At 44.0% G+C, this 22820-nt stretch overlaps 2 protein-coding genes across 2 annotated transcripts in view; both read left to right on the top strand.

Annotated features, from left to right (window-relative positions):
• Positions 1–7510, top strand: part of LOC103065832 (cytosolic phospholipase A2 epsilon-like) — a 39019-nt gene extending 31509 nt beyond the window's left edge. The window contains exons 18-19 of the mRNA XM_088145503.1: positions 5162–5345; positions 6685–7510. Coding sequence (XP_088001629.1) covers positions 5162–5345; positions 6685–6893 — 393 coding nt within the window. The 3' untranslated portion in view covers positions 6894–7510. The remainder of the gene's footprint in view (positions 1–5161; positions 5346–6684) is intronic.
• Positions 7511–14846: 7336 nt separating this feature from the next.
• LOC103066713 (cytosolic phospholipase A2 epsilon-like) overlaps positions 14847–22820 on the top strand; it is a 55954-nt gene continuing 47980 nt past the window's right edge. Inside the window, exon 1 of the mRNA XM_088145062.1 lies at positions 14847–14928. Coding sequence (XP_088001188.1) covers positions 14847–14928 — 82 coding nt within the window. The remainder of the gene's footprint in view (positions 14929–22820) is intronic.

The following is a 22820-nucleotide window of genomic DNA, read 5'->3' as shown; positions in this document are numbered from 1 at the left end:
ATGCATCGGCTAAAAAATTTTTTCCTCCAGGGAGGAATTTTAAAGTGAACTTGAAACGGCTGAAAAATTGGGCCCAACGTACTTGTTTGGGAGATAGCTTTCTCAGAGTTGCAAGGGCCTCTAAATTCTTGTGGTCCATCCACATCTCAAATGGATGTGATGACCCTTCAAGGAGGTGTCTCCATGTCATCAAGGCCCAATGTACCGCAAAAGCCTCCTTTTCCCAAATGAGCCACCTTCTTTCTGTTTCAGTAAATTTGCGGGAAATGTAAGCAAAGGGCTTGAGTAACCCCCCTTCATCCTTTTGGAGTAAAACAGCTCCAATTGCTACATCAGAGGCATCGGCTTGAATTACAAAGGGTTTGTCAGGTTCTGGGTGTTTTAAAATAGGGTCTGCCATAAACAAGGTTTTTAAAGCCTCAAAGGCTTTTTGGCACTCTTCTGTCCATACTAACGGGGCCCCAGGCTTTTGAGCTTTTGCTGTGTCTTTGCCTCTTGTTTTTAGTAAGTCAGTTAACTGCAAAGCAACTTGTGCAAAGTTTGGAATAAATTGGCGATAGAAATTAGCAAAGCCTAAAAAGCTTTGTAATTGCCTCCTGGTTTTGGGTGGTTCCCAACTTAAAACATCCTTCACTTTTGCAGGATCCATTTCAATCCCTGAATTGGAGATACAATACCCCAAATAGTCCGCTTGTTCTTTATGAAATTCACATTTTGACAATTTGGCATACAACTGAGCCTTCAGTAATTTTTTTAAAACAGCACGCACCAACTTTACATGGTCTTTTAAGTTATCGGAGTAAATAAGGATGTCATCTAAATAAACCAATACTCCTCGATGTAAATGTTCATGTAACACTTCATTAATTAGTTGCATAAATACCCCAGGGGCCCCCGAAAGCCCGAATGGGAGGACCTTGTACTCATAGCAAGCGAAAGGGGTCGAAAATGCTGTCATCCACTCGTCTCCTTCACGAATCCTTACACGGAAATATGCATCCCTTAAATCCAGTTTGGTAAATATTTTTCCCTTTGACAATTGAGCTAGCAGGTCCTTCATTATGGGGAGGGGGTACTTATTTTCTTTACAGATGGCATTGAGGCCCCTATAGTCAGTACAGTCTCAAGCTTCCATCTTTCTTTTCCCGAAATAAAACGGGTGCTGCTATGTGCAATTTAGCCGGCTGTATAAATCCTCTCGCCAGATTGGTGTCTATGAATTCCCTTAGAGCGGCAAGCTCTTTCTGGGTCATAGAGTAAGTTTTCTTCTTTGGGAATTTAGCCCCTGGCTCAATTTCAATAGCACAGTCAGTGTCTCTATGGGGAGGCAGTGTATCTGCTTCCTTCTTGCTGAACACAGCTTGTAAATCCCTGTAGGGCTTAGGAATGTTCTTAAGGGACTCTGGGTCCAAATCTAGAGATTGACTTATGCTGCTAGCGGTTGCAGCCGTTGCGGTTTTTATTTTTTCTGTCTCCTCAGCCCCCAAAGAAATTCCATCTGCGAATTGCATTTGTCCCGTCTTCCAAAAAACTCAGGGGTCCCACCTTTTCACCCAGTTTGCTCCAAGGATTAGGGCGTAATTTCCCAAAGGAGCCACTAAGCATTTAAGAGTCTTTCGGTGGGTCCCTACTTGTAGCTCAAAAGGCTCAGTGCGATACAGCACAGCCCCTCTCCCTGCTTTGGACCCATCCAGGGTGAAAACTATGGGAGTCTTTATTTTTTTCACCCTTAGCTCCAGCGCGTTAACCAGTATGGGACTGATCAAACAGCGCGAGCAGCTGGTATCCATTAGCGCAGTTAGCGTGGCTTTACGCTCTGTTCTGGGTGCCGAGATAGTCACTTTAAGGGTGGTAACACTCACCGCCTCATCTTCATCCGAGTCGTCCTCCTCATCATCCGTTTCAGCCTTGGTTTGGCGAGCGGTTTTGTTGGAATACACAGTTGCCTCCTGTTCCTTTCCGACCAATCCGTCTTCGTAAATGACGAGGTCTGGGAACAGCGATTCCATTCCTGCCACCGCAGTTCCTCTTTTGCCTTTTGTGCCGGGTTTTTGTGGTGCTCCAGTGAGCTTTTTCGGCGCCCCCACCCGTGCGGTCGGTGGTTTAGGACAGGAGGGCGCAAAATGACTGGGCTCCCCGCAGCGTTTGACCGCTCTAGGAAATCTCTCGTCTCCTCCTCTTGATGGTGACTTCCGGGACGCCGGTGCCAGGGTACCGGGTTTCTGCTCAAAGTCCGGGTCTACTCTTTTCCACTGGGCTTCGACGTTACCCATGTGTTGGATCCATCCATCTAGGGAATTCGGGTCTCCTCGGGCAAACGCTAACTTCCACAGGTCGCGGCGCATCCCTTGCTGGAAGCAGTCGATTTTGAACTGCTCTGGCCAATCTGGAAGCAGTACCGCAATGCCCCAGAATTCTAAGGCGTACTCGCCGAGGCTACGGGTTCCCTGCCGCATCTTGCCTAGTTGCACCCGGGCTCTGGTGACTACTCCAGGGTCCTCAAATCTTCTATGAAGAGCGGTTAAAAATCCACCCAGGTGGTTCAGTTCAGGCGCTTGTGCTGCTCGGAGTTGGATCAGCCACTCCCCCGCTTTGCCGGTAAACGCTCTGCAAATGTAGAGTACGCGCTCCCGGTCGGATGCGAATAAATGCCCCGTCTGCTCCATGCATGTGGTGATTTGAGCCATGAAATTAGGTACTTCAGTTGGGTCCCCGCTGAATTTCTCGGTCAATCCCCAGCGCTTTAAGAGGGCATCTTGCTGGGCTTGGATTGGGGCGGCCCTCCGCTGAACCCCCGGGACGGGTGCAGGTGGAGCAACTGGGGCGGCCAGAGGCCCCTGTGCCACTGGAGCTACGGGGGTTGCCATTGCGGGCGTGGTTGGGGGGGCTAATAGCAATTCCTCCAGGCATTCTTCTTCGCCCTCCCCCTCTATTCCTGGGCTCTGGTACAGACCTGAACAATGAACAATTTCGCTCATCCTCATCAGCTCTCTCTTTATTAAGGTGTTTTCCGATTGCAGGAGATGTATGCAATCCTCTAGGGTGTCCCTCCACGTGGATTCGACTCTCCCTATTGCCAGGGCCCAGCGCTTCTCGGGGGCCATGTCCAGGAATGACATTCCCCCAGCCAGCTCTTCCATGCTCCACAACTTCGTCAGGCGCCGGTCGGGTTTCCGCAGCGGCGGGAGGGTAGGGTAGGTACCTGTTAGGGTCTCTTCCTCCTCGATCCCCCCTACGGCCCCGGCCACGGGGCACTCTTCCTCCATCTCCGCAGCTGCGGTAGGTTTTTTGAGGGGGTTTTCCACGGTGGTTGGTTCCCCGGGTAAATCCCTCGTGAAATGATGAGACTCAACAAAATGTCAGAGTCTGCACACTCAGTCCCAAAGTTCAGTAAATCCTCTGGAGTCCAAAGAGTTCCATCAAAGATTTCTTTATTCAGGAGAAGCGTACAGCATCATAGTTTGTTGAGTCTAATTCTACAAAGCAAACCCTTGTCCTTTTAAGCCCAAATTCCCCCCCCCCCCAGCTTTTCTTGCCCGCTTGAAACTCTTCACGCCTTGCCCCGGTTCTCACACCTCTTGGCCTTGGTTGCTTGTTTCAAGATAAAGATAACGCCACCTGGCCTCCTCTCCTCCCTTTTTATGGCAGGTCAAGCAAGCAGTTTAAAATAACATTCCCACCATTCCACTGTTCACCCATTGATATATACTTAGCAATAAAAGTAAAAGCAATAAAAAAAACAATTGAAGGTTCTGGCTTGCATAGATCCTGACACCAACTTTCGCTTCCACAGAGTATCACAGGGAATGCCACTGCTTGCATGATTCTGATTTTTGTAGATATAGGTAATCCTTGCTTAACGACCATTCATTTAGCGACCAAAGTTACAATGGCACTGAAGAAAGCTACTTATGACCAGTCCTCACACTTATGACTGTCGCAGTGCACTCAAGTTCACGTGATTGTGAATCAGGTGCTTGGCAACCAGCTCATACTTACAATGGTTGCAGCATCCCAGGGTCATGTGATTGCCATTTGCAACCTTCCCAGCCAGCTTCTGGGAAGCCAAATCAATGGGGAACCATGTGATTTGCTTAATGACCACATGATTCATGTAACAACCACCACAAAAATGTTGTGAAATCAGGTGTGGTCACATGATGCATTGCTTAATGACTGCCCACTTAATGACAAATTTTCCAGTCCCTATTGTGGTTGTTAAGCCAGGACTACCTGTATAGACACATCATAGCATTTGAATATCTTTTCCAAGATCTTCATGGATGCTCTATCTAGTACTAGCCTATGGCATATTTCTTTACTGCTTGTTCCTTTACTGTTGATGGTTGATCTACTACTTTGATATCTTCATTGTCAGTTCTAAGGCAGGTTGTTCTACCTGTTGTCATTAGTTTGGTCTTCTTTATATTTAATTTTAGTCCCATTTTTTCACTGCGCTCCTTGACATTTATTACTAGAGCTTGCAGATTCTTTGAATTTTCATCTATAAGAGAGGTATCATCAGCATAACACAGGCTATTGATGTTTCTTCCTCCAATTTAAAACCACATTCATCGTCTTCTAATCCATCTTCCCTTAATATATATTCAGCATATAGATTGAATAAATAAGGAGAGAGTATACAGCCTTGTCACACTCCTTTGCCAACCTGGAGCCAGTCTGTTTCACCATGTTCTGTCCATACTATGGCTACCTGACTTCTATATAAGTTTCTCATGAGGACAATGAGATGCTCTGGGATTCCCATTGTTCTAAGCACTTTCCACAACTTGACACGATTGACAGAATCAAAGGCATTTCTATAATCAGTGAAGCACATACTGACTTCTTATGCGTATTCTTTGACTTTCTCAATTATCCAGTGTACATCACCAATAATGTCTCATGTTCCTCACCCTTTTCTAAAGCCACCTTGAACATCTAGCATCTCTTTTTCCATGTACAGCTCTAATTTGCATGGAATGATACTAAGCATTATTTTGCTAGCATGTGAAAGTTAGAATATTCAATACAATCTCTGTTTTACTTTTCTGTTTTTAAAATAATCAAGCTATCCTATTATGCACCTCAGTACTATTAGACATGATAATCTCATCCACACACTAACCATTATATTTACTTTTTTTCTTTTTTGATCTAGCCCCTGAAGCAATCAATCAAGTACTGCACAGAACAAGGCATCCCATTTCCCAAAGCTGTGCTGAACGATGATGAGCAACATCTGAAGGAATGCTATTTATTTGAAGATGCAGAGAATCCAGCAACACCGATATTATTGTTCTTTCCACAAGTGAATGATACTTTTCACTATTACAAAGCACCTGGTATGTCAATGTTAAAATTATTTATGTCCACATGATTATTAATAATCATGATTATGATTAATGTAGCACAGTGAGAGTACACAATGATTTACAGAGTGAATAACAAAAAGAATGTACCACAAAAAAGGGCTTTTGCAACATAGTGTCCCCAGATGTGTGGGCCATGTTGACTTGGACCAGTAATCCAACCCTCCAAGAGGGCACTATCCTAAGACTAGTCTGAATATGAATAGAACTGAAGGGGACACCAAGAGGAAGGTGGGGAAAGAAAGGCACACAGAACCTCCCTTTTAGATTGTGTTCTTTTCTTTTGCAAAAGGTCTTCTAAAAACCTCATAACTATCCTTCCCATAAAACAATTACCAATTTCTGTTTTTTTTAATTCATTTGCTTTATTAAAATATGCACATCCTGCTTTTCCATCTAAAAGACTCCCCAAAGCAGTTAACAATAATTTAGAAACAGATGACCACTTCTGAAAATCTTGCCAAGAAGACTGCAGGGACTCATCCAGGCAGTTGCCAGGAGTCAACACTGACAAGGGAAGGAGGGAGGATTGCTTCTGTGAAGTGCAAGTTTCCCCATCTGGCTATTCTGAGATTGCCACCTCTAGCTGAAACTAATTCTGGAAATTCACCCCTCCACCCAATGTGTGTGAATGAGGCACACTTGTATTGGTACTGTATGTGCAAATGCATATCTAAGTAATAAGTATACAACAGCTCTAAATAACAATCAGTTTCTAATCCAAAAGTTTTCTGAAACTTCCAGATGTAACTGCACAGTGGAAGGCATTTATTTATTTATTTGTTTATTTGTTTACAAATAACTTGTAACGTCCATAAATTATGTTTTCAAAACACTATTTTGAAAAAGATAATTCTCACATGTATTCACAATAATCAAAGGTCTAAAATAGAATAGCCTTGAATTTCAGATACAAGTAGATACAGTATATTGTGTACATCCCTAGTAGACACTGATGATAATCTGATTTAAATAAAATCCATTAAGGTTTTTTTTTCCCACCTGTTTGCAATTTTAGCAGGAAACAAAATTGAAAGATCTTTTTGTGTATAGCTATGAAAGCCTAACTTAAAACAAATAACAGCCAATGAGTTTTTGCCTAAAATCTTACTAACATTGGCTAAACTAGATTGCCATCTGAAATTAATACAATCATAATGGGACATCAAGAATACAGGGTGTATTGTCATTGTGTACAGACCCCTCTACTCAGTTTCAAGAGTGCTTGTGCACTCAAATGAACTTCCAAGTTGTGTTTAAAATAAGTTTTAGTTTGGGCAATTTATATTTCAACCCCCCCTCTTTTTTTTAGGTGTCAAACGCTCTGAGTCAGAAATGAAATATGGAAAGGTTGATGTCTCCAGTAATCGCACTCCATATTCAACATACTCAATGACATTCAGTGAGGAAGAATATGATCAGCTGATAGAACTGAGTGAATACAATATTCTGAATAACCAACATCTGATCCTGCAAGCACTGTATACAGCAGTGGAACGAAAAAAAATCCTTAAGAAATAATCAACTTCTCTGTGTCCCTGTGTATACAGAATGTGAGGCTAGAATGTAGACCTACATATGTTGAGCACTCAGGAATCTAACTGAACTCCATTTTGACTCCAACAAGAAACTGCCTGAGGTCCTCTTTTCCTAGCGTTTCTAGTACTTTGGGGAACAGCTAGTGCTGCAAGTCAATGTATCAGACTTCTACAAATGAGATACCATCTGACCAGTTTCCCCATGATGAGAGACCAATAGTACAGCACTAAGCTCCTTATGATGTAGATACAAATTCTGGGTTTGTTGCTATCATGGGATATATTGGAAGCTGCCTTCAATAATCTCTCATCATGCTTACAACACATTACTCAGATATAAGTTACCCCTCAGATGAAATGGAACTACAGGAGAAGTTATTTACACCATCAAGTTTCAAAGGCTAAGGATATCCAATTAACAGCGTGCTATACAAATGTTATCCATCCTATGTGATACACAATCACTAGAAAGGCAGGATATTAATGTTTATATAAATAGAAAAAATGTTTTGAGTCTCAATGTTATTTCACCAAATAATCCTCTATTTGCTTAAAAGATGTGGCATGGAACTCTTGTAGTCTTAAACCAGGAATTCCCAAACTTCATAATACTGTGGTCCCCTACAATGATAAAATGAATTTGAACAAAATTATTAATTTTCTTGGGGTTACAGCTGGATAAGAAAAAAAATACCACTTTTAATCATTAAAATTTAACCTCTGTATCAAATAAACAATGATAGAAATGTACAACTTTGATTTTAAAAAATATTAGAAATAAAAAAAAGAAAAAAGAAAAGAAAACCACATTTTTAATGGGATGGAGGAACTTGCATAGTTTTGCATAATTCCTGAAATCTGGATTTCATTTTGAAGACACTCTCATTCATAAAAGTCAGGAAAAAAAGGAAAAGGGTATTTCCTTGGCTGAAATCAGTTTCTCTTCTCTTTAAATGCTGTAGTTTGCAAAACTTGCACAGGCTGTGAGTTGCTTTTGGTGCTCTCAGCTGTACAATCACAACACACTTTCCCTTTCAGCTTGGTGCTTCTAAATTTTGCTCCCAACTCCTGTAGTTTCTTCCTCACTGCACCTTGTAACTCCTCCTCCTCCCTTTCCCTGAATTGTAATGCTCTCTATAGGGTGAGCTTGAGATGGTTGGAGCTTTGTACAGAAGCCTTAAGCTCTTCAGGTATGATTTCTCCTCCTTTGAAGGACAAACATGGTGTGTTAAAAATGCCAAAAGAACACTACAGGACTTTGAACTGCCTTACATTCAATTCATGTACATTGGTAAGCCTATTCCAAAAGGACTTGTGAGGAAGGCACTCTCGTGCACCTCAACAGCCTCCTGGGAATTGTGGCCACCCTTTAAGAAACAGTGGCCTAAAGAGTGTGAAGTGTTGCTGGTAACCTTAATTGTTGTGCATGTTATGGGAGTAATGTTACATTATGTTGTTCTAATCATTTATCTTAGTTATGACCCGTAAAATCTCTTAGCAAATGCATTTATGTTCTACTTTTTCTCTGGGAGATAAAGACAAGCTAGGGTTCTTCTCTCATTTTATCCCATAACAATCCTGTGAGGTAACTTAGGCTGAGAAGTATAACCCCTGTCACCAGCTGAACTCCATGGCTTTGTGTGAACTTGCTCCTGGTGATCCCTGTCTAGTATTATGCAAGAAAGCTTTGTGCACATATATAACTTGCCTCTCTGCCTTTTCTTTCTTTTCTTGCCAATTCCTACCACCTGAATCATTACCATGACTAAGTCACCTTTTTCTGAATAATTATGAGTAATCAATAAGAAGTAAGGGGTCTGTGTCATAAGACCCATGGTGCAAGAGCTTTGTCAGTGCTGGGCTTGCCTCCACCCCTCACCACCTACCTCCCAGCTGCACGGGTCATGCAGAGCTCACAAGTTGCGGTCATGTAAGGTACTCGCCTAGCGACCGCAACTGGGACTGCCAGAACTGCCTCTGCTAAATGGCACAGTCATGTGATGTTTCACTTAACCACCACTTTGCTTAGTGATGGGAATTCCGGTCCCAATTAGAGTCATAATCCGAAGACTACCTGTACAGAAAACTCTTTGCTGCCATCTAATGGTCATCCATATTTGCACAAGACAGATACTGTAGTCCTAGCTAATGTCATGCATGATGACTTTTTCTTTGTAACCACAATAAGGCAGTACCAAACTATTTAAAAAGATGCTTCAGCACCTCTCTTAATCCATTCTCAGAGTCCTGAGGTGCCATGTTATCTTGAAGGCTCAGCAGGCCACTTCCAGGGCCTCTCCACATCATCAGAGAATACATGAACGTGCACCAACATTCCAGCTAGATGTTGCTTCTTTGAACTGCTCCCACAGGAAAGACAGATTAAAATAATTGGAGCCTTTCATATACCTCACGATGTGTCTCTCTTCTTCAGGAAAGCAATAACCCATGCTATGACTTATTTATCTTAGTAGGAGCAACTCTTGCTCACAAGAAAGAAGAATGAGCTCCTCTATTGTAGGGCAGCTAAACTTCCTTTGTGGATGGGAGCAAAGAAGATTGAAATATTGCTAGACAGGAAATAGTAATGGTGCCGATAACTGAGTCTTCCACCTTTCTTTTTGACAAGATGCTAACCCTGCCAAAAGTGAACATGAAATCATTAGCATAACAGAGATGCAAATGAAGGTAGTTTTCCATTTTGCTGTTCAGTCATTAAGTCGTGTCCGACTCTTTGTGACCCCATGAACCATATTGCGCCAGAGCTTCCTGTCCTTCACTGCCTCCCTGAGTTTGCTCAGTTTCATGCTCATTGCTTCAGTGATGCTATCTAACCATCTCATCCTCTGCCGTCCCCTTCTCCTTTTGCCTTCAATCTTTCCCAGCATCAGGGTCTTTTCCAAAGACTCCTCTCTTCGCATTAGGTGACCAAAGTATCTGAGCTTGAGCTTCATTATCAAAGTTTTCTATACCAGTGCCAAAATGTCAAACAGATTTCCTCATTGCTGTATAACAACTCCACTTGTCAAATTGTGTATTTTTAAGCAATTATTAAAATTGGAAGGATGTGGCTGGAGGCGGAATTTCTCCTTTTGGGGATGTCAGAGAAAGGGAATTTTTCAGAAACTCAAGAAGTAGCCTTTGAGAGATCATTTTTGTGGTTCTACAAACCACATAATCAATATGCAGTATTAGTAAGATAAAGTACCGTATTTTTCCGACTATAAGACGATACTTTTTTCTAAAATCCTTACCCTAAAAACTGAAGGGCATCTTATTCAAGGAAGTCAGCCGAGGAGAGAACCGTATGGTTGCAAAACTGCCCATACTTTGTTTCTGCAGAGAGGTTTCTTCCTATTGCTAGCCTCCAATCACGAGTGAAATAGCTTGTCTCCCAAACAGACTTCCTCCAATCACGAGCCTGATGTAACTGACGTCAGCTGATGCTGAACAAACCAATAAGAGGAAGGCTGATTGCAGAGACAAGCTATCTGCAGTTTCACTCGTGCTTGAATGTAATCAGTTATCCAAAAGAGCCTGGAAATAGAGCTGCAGAGAGACGGTTTCGACCTCCTCCCACCGAGTGTATCAGGTAAATGTTAACTAATTACTAAATAAAAATGTGTTCTGCGCTATCTTTAAAATATTGATTTTTTAATTTTGGGTTGGAAAAGTGGGGGTCGTCTTGTACATGGAGGCGTCTTATTGTCAGAAAAATACGGTAATTCCCAATGTTTAGGTCATGATCAGATAATATGCTAAGTCACCCTGTTTGGTTAATACAAATATTAATATTTATTTATTTATTCATTTATTCGGCTTGTATGCCCCCCATCTCCCCCACGGGTGACTCTGGGCGGCTCACAATAAAAAAGAAGAAATACAATTCTCTCCAAGATGGCTAAAAACTATAAATAATTTAAAAACATATTAAAAATACCCTAAAAAACCACCTCTAATTTTGGCCCTATAAAAATCTGTAAGATGCTGGGGGGGGGCAACCCATCATCCCACCAGCCATCTTCACAGGTGCGGGCCCCCCTCTAGCCCCCAGGCCTTCTGACAAAGCCAGGATTTAATACCTTTCCTGAAGGCCATGAGGGAGGGGGCATACCGGACCTCAGGAGGCAGGATGTTCCATAGGGCGGGCGCTGCAGCAGAAAAGGCTCTCTGCCTAGACCCCACCAATCGAAATTCCCTGACTGGTGGGGTCTGCAACCTGCTCCTTCTGCTGGACCAAGTGGGACAGGCTGAAGTGACCAGGGCGAGGCGGTTTCTCAGATAACCTGGTCCCGTGCCATGAAGGGCTTTAAAGGTGATGACCAACACCTTGAATTGGACCCAGAAACAAACTGGTAACCAATGCAGCTCGCACAACAGCGGTGTTATATGTGCCCTCCTAGGGGCATTAAGAACTGTCCGCGCTACCGCATTCTGCACCAGCTGTAGCTTCCGGATACTCTTCAAGGGTAGCCCCATGTAGAGCGCATTACAGTAGTCCAACCCAGAGGTGACCAGGGCATGAGTGACTGTGCGGAGGTCCCCCTGATCCAGGAAGGGATGTAACTGCCGCACGACACAAAGTTGTGCAAAGGCCCTCCTGGCCACGACTGCCACCTGCTCTTTGAGCAGGAGTCGTGAGTCCAGGAGAACCCCCAAATTACTCACCGGCTCTGTCTGGGGTAGTGCAACCCCGTCAAGAACCAAAGATGACAAAGTCCTAGATCTTGAGGCTCCCCGTATCCACAGCCACTCCATCTTACCAGGGTTCAGCTGAAGCCGGTTGTCCCCCATCCAGGCCCCCACAGCCTCCAGGCACCGCGAAAGGGTAGTCACAGTATCACTTAAGGCACCTGGGATGGAGATGTATAGTTGGGTATCATCAGCATACTGATGATACCTCACTCCCTGGCGCTGGATGATCTCACCCAGCGGCTTCATGTAGATATTAAATAGGAGTGGTGAAAGCACTGACCCCTGTGGCACCCCACACAGTAGGGGCCAGGGGCTGGACCTCTCGCTCCCTATCAACACCGATTGGGTTCAGCCTTGGAGAAAGGAGCTGAACCAGCATAGCATTGTGCCACCCAACCCCAACTCCTGCAGCCGACCCAAAAGGATACCATGGACGATGGTATCGAAAGCCGCCAAGAGGTCAAGAAGAGCAAGGATGGATGCACTACCCCCATCCCGCTCTCGCCAGAGATCATCTAAAAGTGCGACCAATGCTGTTTCTGTCCCATAACCAGGCCTGAATCCTGACTGATAGGGGTCCAGATAATCCATTTCCTCCAGGATCCTCTGAAGCTACCGCACAACCACCTTTTCTACCACCTTCCCTAAAAAGGGGAGGTGGGAGACTGGACGAAAATTGTCCAGGAGGGTGGGGTCTAGCGACGGTTTCTTGAGGAGAGGGCGGACCAAAGCCTCTTTGAAAGGCTTCGGGAACACCCCCTCCTGCAAGGATGAATTAACCACCGCCAGGACCCACCCTAGGGTCACCTCCTTGGTGGATCTAACTAACCAGGAGGGACATGGATCTAAATCACAGGTGGTCGCACTGACAGCCCCGAGGACCCTGTCCACTTCCTCAGGGACAACAGGATCAAACCGCTCCCAGATAACTGGGCAAGAACGCTCCCTGGGCAACTCTTCTGGACCTACTTCATGCTTGGCTTCCAACTGAGAAAAGATCTGAGCAATTTTATCCATCAGGTGTTAAGCAAATTCCTCTGCATGACCCTGCAAGTAGTCCTCCGCCCCCCCTTTTCCCAGGAGGGCCCGGGTGACCCTAAACAGGGCTGCAGGGCGACACTCTGAGGATGCAATAAGAGTGGAGAAATATTGACATTTCGCCGCCCTTACCGCCACTAGGTAGGCCTTAATAGCCTCTCTAACCTGTGTTCGGTCTGATTTGTCCCGAGTTTTCTGCCAGCGGCACTCTAGCCGTCTCTTAGCCCTTTTCAGCTCCCTCAACTCCTCCGTGAACCACGGGGAGTGCCGAGAGTGATGGGCCAAGAGAGGACGCACAGGCGCGAACCTGTCCAAGGCCCCAGCCGCCTCCTTATTCCAAGCTGCGGCCAGAGCCTCCGCTGGGCCATGCAGCAAGGCCTTAGGAACAACCCCCAGCTCCCTTTGGAACCCATGCGGGTCCATCAATCGCCCGGGGTGGGCCGTTCAAATAGGTCCCGCCTCCCTGCGGAGGGGGGCAGCATAGGAGAATCCTGCTGCCACCAGGGAGTGATCTGACCATGACAGGGGGGATAATGTAAAATCCCCCACCAGATCACACTGCCACTGCTCCGACAAGAAAACCATGTCTGGAGTATGACCACTGTCCCGGGTCGGCCCATCGATGACCTGGGATAGGCCCATGGCTGCCATGGTAGCCATGAACTCCCGAGCCGCCTCTGAGGCCAACCCCAGGGATGGCAGATTAAAGTCCCCCAAGACCATAAGTCTGGAGAACTCCACTGCCAACCCCGAGATGGCCTCCAGCAGTTCAGGCAGGGAGGCTGCTATGCAGCAGGGAGGCTGGTACACCAGCAGCACTCCCAACTGATCCCATGTACCCAACCTCAGGAACAGGGTCTCACATCCAGCAACTTGTGGAGCAGGGCCCCTGAAGGCCAATAGAGATTCCCTGATGACTACTGCCACTCCCCCTCCCTGCCCTGGGGTCTCGGCTGGTGCCACACCCTAAACCCGGCTGGACACAATCCCGAGAGGGCTACTCCCCCCTCCGGTGCCAGCCAGGTCTCGGTGATACACGCCAGGTCAGCCTGCTCCTCCCCAATAAGGTCGTAAATAAGGGGGGCCTTATTATTGACTGACCTGGCATTCAGCAGCAACAGACGAAAACCTGGGCCACTGTAGGCCTGCTGATCAGGGTCTGGGCTTGAGCTATGAGGGCCGGAACACACCACCGGTATAATGCATCGGGGGTGTCTTCCCCTGAAATGGCCTGCCCTCTGGCTCCCGCCATACCGCCCCTTGCCCGTCACCACCTGAATGCCCGCCCTAAACTGCCTGAGGCCCCCCTCCCCCCCTCCAGGCCTTCCACTTAAGGGGCCCACCATACCCCCCACCACACAAGGGAGAGGAGACAAAAAAAGGGGTGGGGCCACACACCCCTGTGGCACTTCAGCTGACCGCTCTCAGCGCCAACAGGGGGTCACCACTCCCAATCCTCTAACAAACACTCACCCTCTCTCCACTGGCTTCTCTCACTGGCCAGGGAGAGAGGGACCCCATTCACTCCTGCCCTCTGCCCGTCTCCCACCCAGGCAGAGAGCAGCACATTCACCTTCTCCAATCACAGCCTCCACTCACATACGCCCACCCGCTCAAGTCCCCCTGCATCTTCTCTAGGAGAGGGGGCACCCCTTGCCACATAGAGGCTCATCTCCCAACCCCCAAGGTCTCAAAGTCACTGTGGCCGCCGGGCTCTGGCCTCCAATCTCCTTCAGCCTTGCCGCCAGCGTCCCGCCATCAGCGCCGGCACTCTCACCGCAGGCATTCCCACCGCCGAGGCCAGTCGCACCAGGCCTGGGCCCCCGCTCCGCTGGCACTCCCGGCCCCACAGGGCCCGCCTTCAACTCCGGTGTCGCTCCCCTCAAGCCCAGGCGCCGTTCTCGGCTCCACTGGCTCCACTGGCGACGCTGCCGCAGCCACCAACGCTCTCCCATCGCCGCCTCCGTGGGCCCTCTGGGACTGAGCGTTGCCCGCTGCCGCGCCTGCCCACGTCCTCTCCTCTCCGTCCTTGCTCCAGCCTCCACCGCCGCCGCCACTGCCGCCGTCGCAACTCCTCTCCCCACGGCCGCGGCCGCGGCCCGCCTCGGACGGAGGTAACACCGGGGGTTCTCTTCATTCACCCCCCATTCGTACAAAAATCCCACGCCTCCAACTCTCCTCACCCGCATAGTTGGTTATGGTTATGGTAGAGGCCAAAAAGGAGGTTATGGCTGGGAGCTCCACACTAGGCATCCGCCCCCTGCCGCCATCTTGGAAGAATTTTGGTAATGAAACATAGGCAGAGCTCAGAGAACATACCAGTCATGAACCACACATGCCATACTCTCTACTACTGTAACACAAATGCACATACACTTTTATATTATCTCTTTCACCAACCTCTGTGGCATTGTAGCAAAAAAGCTGTGGCTTGCCCAAGGCTAAGCATGTTGTCCAAATCTGGAATGATTGCTATTTCTGGCATAAACTAGAATATGAAACCTACACCTAACTGTACTTAGTTTGAACATACTAAGTCTCTGAATCTTCAAACTGATACAGGCTACAAGCTTGGAATGGAATGGAATGGAATGGAACAGAATACAGTATAATACCCAGAGACAGGGGGTTTGCAGAGCTGAGGTATGCTATGCTATGCTATGCTATGCTATGCTATGCTATGCTATGCTATGCTATGCTATGCTATGCTATGCTAATATAATATAATATAATATAATATAATATAATATAATATAATATAATATAATATAATATAATATAATATAATATATTTAAATTTGTTATAGCCACCCTCTCTGGCAGACAGGGTGGCCTACAAAAACAAAAAAAAGTTTTTAAAAATATAACTACACAGATATTCCAGACTAAAACAACCATCATAATAACAGAATCACAACAGAGGGTCCCCATAACACATTAACTCAAGGGCTGAAACCATAGCCAGGTATTGGGGGCTTTTCGGAATCCCAGGAGAGATACGCTGTCCCTGCCTTGGGGGGAAGGGATGCTATTCCAGAGGGCAGAGGCCATGACAGAGAAGGCACGCTACCTTGGTCCTGTAAGATGACAACATTTAATAGAGGGGATCTCTTGCTGGCCTTCCGGAAGGCCCTGAAGACCTGGCTTTGCTATCTGGCCTGGGGATTAGAAAGTGGTGCAGAGCCCACTGTTCTTGAATGCCTGTGCTTGCCCAATGATTGTATTGTGTGTTTTTAATTGTTTAATTGTTTTTCATGTTTGTATTGTTCATATGGCTGTTTTATTTTCTGATTTTTTTGGTACTGTTTATGTTTTAATTGTAAGCTGCCCAGAGTCACAAATGTGAGATGGGCGGCTATATAAATTGAATAAATAAATAAAGTTTGGACAATCACTAGATGGCAGCAACTGTCTCTTTCCTGCCCTTTGGAGGTCTTCTGTTTTTGCACCCCAGATAGGGTTGTCTAGGGGGGACACGGTGGCACAGCGGCTTAATGACGCTGAAAGTGGCGGCCAGAAATGGTCGACACTTCAGTGGTTCGAGCCCAGCTCCACGCAGCAGAGCGAGCTCCTGCTTCCTCCCCAGCTCCTGCCAACCCAGCAGCTCGAAAACATACGTGAATAGATAAATGGGCACTCTCACCCCGGTGGGAGGAAAATGCTGGCGGCGCTTGCACGGGAGACAGGAGCAGTTGCCGGTAATGCGGAAGCTGCCCATGCCTGAAAAAGGCGCGAAGCAATGGAAACCTCGCCTCCTGCACTCGCCAGCTGGGCTCTGCTCTAGGAAGGAGGCACTGGCAAACCACTTCCAAAACACCTTGCCTTGAAAACTGCAGGGACTCGCCCAGGCAGTCGCTGCAGAATCGGTAACGATTGAGTGCAGATAAAAAAAAAATAGAGTTGTCTTACTCTGGGATGCGGATTTCCCAGGTGCCGTGCAAGCCAGCCAGTAATGACTTTTTTGAAGCTGTTCCACATTCACTCTTATCTTTCCATCAACATTAAATACTCACTGAGCATGTTCTATATTAATTTGGCTCTAAGCATTTTTTTTCTTTCTAAAAATAAGGGTAAAGCTGCCCATTTTTAATTCCTCTAGACTTACTGGCACTTTCTAATTGTGGATAATATTTTGGGTAGGTATGGGTTGCCACACTTATTCAGGGGTGTCCACAGAGGAGGGGTCAAAAAATCAAGATGGCAGTCACAACCACAAGCCCTGCCCTTTAATGCACATTTAAAATGGTTCGTGGCCACCATATTGACTTTTTTGACTCCATCCTTGCAGACATCTCTGATATTAAAAGCTTTCCTTTGACTTATGAATCAGTCAGTTTTTATACATAACCACAAATTAAAATAGAATTTCTTTTTATTTATAGTAACTTTATTGAACATTACAGTTAAAAAGATACAAACTAGTACAAACTAGAAAGAAAGAAAGAAAGAAAGAAAGAAAGAAAGAAAGAAAGAAAGAATAGATACTGCAGAAAAGAAAAAAATAGAAAGACAAGTAGAAAAGAATGAAAAGAAAAAGAATATAGTAAAGAAAAAGAAAAGAAACAGATAAAGAAATGACTTCCTCTTTCATCACAAGTATAAACAATTTTAGTAACTTATTACCTTCTCTTAAAATACAATAAATGATCTCTTCTTCCCATATCCCATCTCTTATCTATAAACAAATCCTTAAAGCCTTGTGATTTAAGTCCTGGTCAGCAAAAGTCCATTAAGGGTTACCAGAGATAACAACATATCTATTTTAACCTTGATCAAATAAACCAACTTTATATTGCTTCCTTTTAACAATCTTGATCCTTAATCCCCTCAAATAATGTCCTAGAACTTGATTTCTCCTCATTTTTTCTTTGTCCCTTCTCACAAGAATTCTTCAGAACTTTAACAGGTCTCTTTTGTAAATCCAATATAAGAAAGTTATCCAGGTCATTCTTTTGGTTTGTTAAGACATCAGCTAGTTTCATTTGCATATCCAGTGTAACATCTCCTTCCACATCATTCCTGTAGCCTGTTATTTTTAAATCCACTTTCAAATCAGTCTCAGTTCCATCCAGTGAAGCTTGTTCTTCTTCCATATCATCTTCCAAATACAGTCTATCTATGTGGTAGACATTCTTATAATTAACTTCCGGGTCCATTGTTCACAAATATCCTTCAATATGTCCAATGTTAAAGCATTTTGCTCCATATTAGTGAGTCAAATTTAAGTGTTCTTCTTCTTTAATTGTAACCTTCAGTTCCTTCTAGTTCCCTCTAGTGTCCTACCTTTAAAATCCCATCTTATCACTCATACACACACACACACACACACACACTATATATATATATATATATATATATATATATATACACACACACATACATACATACATACATACATACATACATACATACATACAGTATGTATGTGTATGTGTATTTAAAAACAACAGCATTTTCCCACAGGAAGGATTCTTCTAATTAGTTGGGAACTTCTGGGGAAGAAATGGGGAACTGAAGACAGCTCTGCATAGAGCGGAGCCAACGACCATGACAGAATTAAGAGCCAGTGAAGGGACTGGCTCTTCGGGATTTCTCTCGGGACCAGGACAGGACTAAGGATTACCCACAAGTGGTCCAGGCAGTTGCTCCTTGCGAGGAGACAATAAGACAGGGGTCTCTGGCAGGTTTAGAGCTCTGGGAGATGAGGGATCACCATCTTTGTGCAAACTGCAATCAGCACCTTTAAGGACACAGGGTTCACATAGTTCCTTTCTTAATCACCTTTGGAAATTGCTTGTTAACTGCTTTTCAGCTATTAGGAACCTTCATAACAGCAAGTTTTACTACACCAGATGAGTTTCCTTCAATCCTTAGTGAAAGAAGTTTTATACAAGTTTAAGAACTTAAAAAATTCTCTTTCTTTGGAACAAATGGCAAAAGAGTGACTAGAATGTTAATTTTGGAAAGTTACAAATGGACTAAGGGTCCAGATGGATTTGAAATAAGATTTTAAAATGGAATTTCTAAGTAAACAAGCTCAGAACTAAAAGAATAGTTGGATAATTTCTGTAACTGAATCTTCTCCTTTAGTTAACGCTTAATTATGGTGATACAAAATAAACATTCATTTTCAGAGTTGTCTTTTCTTTACTACAAGCAAGCACGAACATTATTATAAGGAACTACATAATTAAAGTAATTAGTTTCCTGAAACAACTTGTTCAATGGAATATTTTTCTAGAACTCATGGCTTAAGTTGGTTGTTAAAAGTAAATGACAGGAAGGAAACAATTCTAAATAGTAACGCATTCAAGAAAACTTGTAGTCCACTGAATTTCCTATGAATTAACAGGGACTTTATTAAATTCCAGTCAACTGATCTTGAAATGATAGCTGGTTTTAAATAACAAAATGGAATAAATATATTGGGAATTGCTGTCAATTTTTTTCAAAAAGTGACCTTTGCTTTCACAGTTAAAATTCTTTTAAATGAGTATGCTGCATTGCATCCAAAACAGCTAACAGTAAAGATAATTAAGGGTTTTAGTACAACTACCATTTGCTTACAACTCAACGCAGCATTTTCATTCAAAAAGATCGCTCTAATAGAAGAGAATATATGTAGCTCAGGGTTGAACTCTGGAGTTCTTGGTGTTCTCTGAGCTTGTTTGTTTGCTTGCAGACATTTCATTACCTGACTAGGTAACATCAATGTGAGTGAGTGTGGGGTTTGCTCCCTATTTATATACAATAACTTGCCCTGCCAGTGTTGGTGGAGGTGTGGTTTTCTCCCTGGTAGATCCTTGATTGGGGTATTGTTTTCTGCTTGATTGTTTGTCTGGTGTTCATTCCTGCTTATCAGGGTGTGGGTTGCTGGAGAGGATGTGTTCTGGTCTTTTTGTTTCCTTCTTAGCTTTCTTATTGTCTCTTTTGAATGGTGTGTAAATGTGGTTTATCTCTATGTGTCTATTGATGGCTGATTTGTCTGAATGCAAAGCTTCCAGGAGTTCCCTCACATTTTTGGATTTAGCTTGGTCTAAGATGCTGACAGTTTCCCAGTTGAAACTATGGTTGAGTCTGTCCATGTGTTGTGAGATTAAGGAGTTTTCATCGTGTCTTCTGACTGCTGGTTGGTGCTCGTGGATGCGCTCTGCTAGTCTTCTGCCTGCCTGCCCTTCATAGTGGCTGTTACAGTCCTTGCACTGTATGTTGTAGATGACTCCTGTTTTTTCTTCTTGGGCTACTGGGTCTTTTGGTTTACTTAAAATGTTGGGGGGGGGGGCTTTTGGTTGGTTTGTGTGCTACGGTGATGCCTATGTGCCATCAATAGACACATAGAGTTAAATTACTAACGTTATTTTCTTTGACCTGTTTCTTCTAATTGGTCAATGTGTCTGTAAATACATGCATGCATCCATACATGCATACATACATACATACATATATACATACATACAGCATTGGACTTAACAATAGAATTTTCTGGCTTTTCCATTGTAAAATCTTGAAATACCATGATGCTATCAGGCCAGAAGTATAGCTCCTTGAAAGAAACAGTAACATAGAAACTTTGTTCTGAATATACTGGTGACTGTGACAAGTTCAGTTGTTAACCTTTAAAGACTGTTTTCATCCTTTGTAGTAAACCTTGGATTCACACATTGTGCTGAGCACAACAATTCATATTGTTTTTTATCGTGAGCATTATAACAACCAGTTACATGTCTCCTAAGTCAGCCATTTTTCAAGAGCACGCACATCATGTTCTCAAACATTTTTAATGTGTCCTCTAGTCCAAAATGTTTAAGGGCCCCTATCTTAATACAATGTTTAATCCAATCAATACATGGAGTGGTTAGGGCTGCTTTTTGTTACAGATTCTGACTAGAAAGAGTTGTGAAGTTTTTAGTTTTCTATTAATGTAATGGGGAGCATATATATTTTTTAAAAAAGCAATAACAGTTTGCTTGGATTTGAAAGTCACTTACTCCAGATACATAGTAGTAGTATAGGACAAGCATCTTGGTATACATAGGAGGGGGGCTGTTCTCCTTCCTTTTATCCCCCCAAGAACAGCTTTGTGAAATAATCACCTAGTGGGCTCCATAGCTGAGCTGGGATTTGAACATGGGTCTCCCTTGTACTTTTTTTCTTCCCACTGCAATACTTCCTACTCTTAAACAACACCAAATTTGGTTGATTATCTAATTCCTCTTTTGGCACACCTGCCTTCAAATAAATTGCTGGCTGGGGAATTCTGAGAGTTGAAGTCCACACATCTTAAAGTTGCCAAAGTTGAAAAACATTGATCCTGCTTTCTAAGTTACCCTCCCTAGTTGGCACTTCTTCCAACTCAGCCTTTTACACCCACATCTTCTTTGCACCAGACTCACATACTGTAGTTTACCCTTCCATTTTTCTGAATCCTAGCCGACATCAACTGTTACTGACTTCATTTGCAACAGTGCATGAAATCCTCCTCACAACACCAGCTCTAACAAGCCTGGGAAAAGAAGCCCTCTTAAGATGGCACAGCACTCAATGGGAATAAGTTGTCAACTACATAGAATGTGCCCTAAATGGCTCTCTCACTCGCTATTGCACATTGAAGAAAGAGGAAAGAGTTTAGAATCAATGTGTTGATTGCTTTTTCATCCACTCCATATTTGCATATATTTGCATGTATATTGCATATATTAAATATTTGCATAACTTCTGTTCCTCATGGTTCGATAGCATCTCCTGACCTAGGGAACCAAGGGAGTACATTACTCAGTTATCTAATTGCAGTCTGCTAAGGCACCCACCACCATTCATTCCCTTTGCTTTTCAGTAAGACCTATTAGGTAAGCTGGATGTAGGTGGGAGTTCATGGCAGTTAGCCCTGGTCAGCAGCAGGAAATAGTTGCAAGGTATATGCACACATCCAGATGCACACTGATCAGAGACACAAGGCAAGAGTTGGCATTCTTAACCCACTTCCTGACCCTATGTTCTGCACTTTCACTTACACTTCCCTCTGCAATGGTCAATGGGGAAGGTCATGCACATCTCAATAGGAGCCAGGAATGCTGGCACAAGTACTTTCTAGACACCAGCCTGAGCTCTCAGACTTGCAACATTTGCAGAGTCTCCACAATCAGCAGGCCTCACCACACACACAAAATGCTCAATACACAAAAGCAGAACTTCACCACTTGCTCCCGCAGAGCTTGCCAGTCACTCAAAACAGAAGGAAAAAAAGTCTCTAATTAGGAATTCAAAGAAGAAAGCCCCAGATTAAGTTGAGCTACCCTTGGGGCCCTATCCCTAATACTACAGGACATGCCTTCCCTAAAGCAGTCATCCAATATCAGGTGCTTCCTGTTTGCGATGCCAAGAATGTGATGGAAAACGCACTCCAAAAGCACCAACAACTGGAGAGGATCTTGTTTTCTAAAGCCAGCAGTTTACAGTGAGTTGCTGGTCTCTTGCACCCAGACAATCCAAGAGCAAGAGCCACAAGATTATATACTGTAGGTCTTCTACTGAATAAGTTCAAGCATGTGAATGTACCAGCAGAAATTCCCAAATACAGAAAAAGTGGCTTTACTACTGATAAGGAAACAAGATATTAACTACAAAGGGAGACATGGGTATCCTTCTCAACCTTGTGGCTAAAATCAAGTCTAGGCCCACAATATTATTCTAATACACTGACCCTGCATTTACAGGGGGAAAGGGAAGGGATAAGGAGGCACAGCAGCAAATAACCTTGAAAGGAATCATGCTTCCTTTCACGGTGTAAACTCTATAATCAATTAGTCACTACCAGACACAGATTGATGCAATAATAAAAATTCCATTCTTGGGATGCTACATGAGAAATACAACTAAGGATATCTATAGATAAAGAAATATACATATAATGCTATATTTACCTATGGAAGCATAAGCATGGTTCTACAGTTAATTCAAGTTCTCTCTGGTTCATGTCCAATCTACATCCCTATCATTCTAGCTTACCCAGAATGAATTACCAGGTTTACAAATGAAGCTAAGATGTAATGTTTTGGCTCACCAGGTTGTATGCACTTAGCCATTGTGGTCTATAGATCACTATTTACAGCATAGCATTATCAAGAGAAATGTAGCTCAATCAGCAAACCATGAGTTATGGAATCTATGATTCCACTAA

This window comes from Python bivittatus, unplaced genomic scaffold (genome assembly GCF_059951505.1).
Source record: "Python bivittatus isolate LINGU-HERP-01145 unplaced genomic scaffold, Pbiv_v1 ctg000480_np1212, whole genome shotgun sequence".
NCBI classification, from domain to species: domain Eukaryota; kingdom Metazoa; phylum Chordata; class Lepidosauria; order Squamata; family Pythonidae; genus Python; species Python bivittatus.
This window is presented reverse-complemented; position numbering and strand designations above follow the sequence as displayed.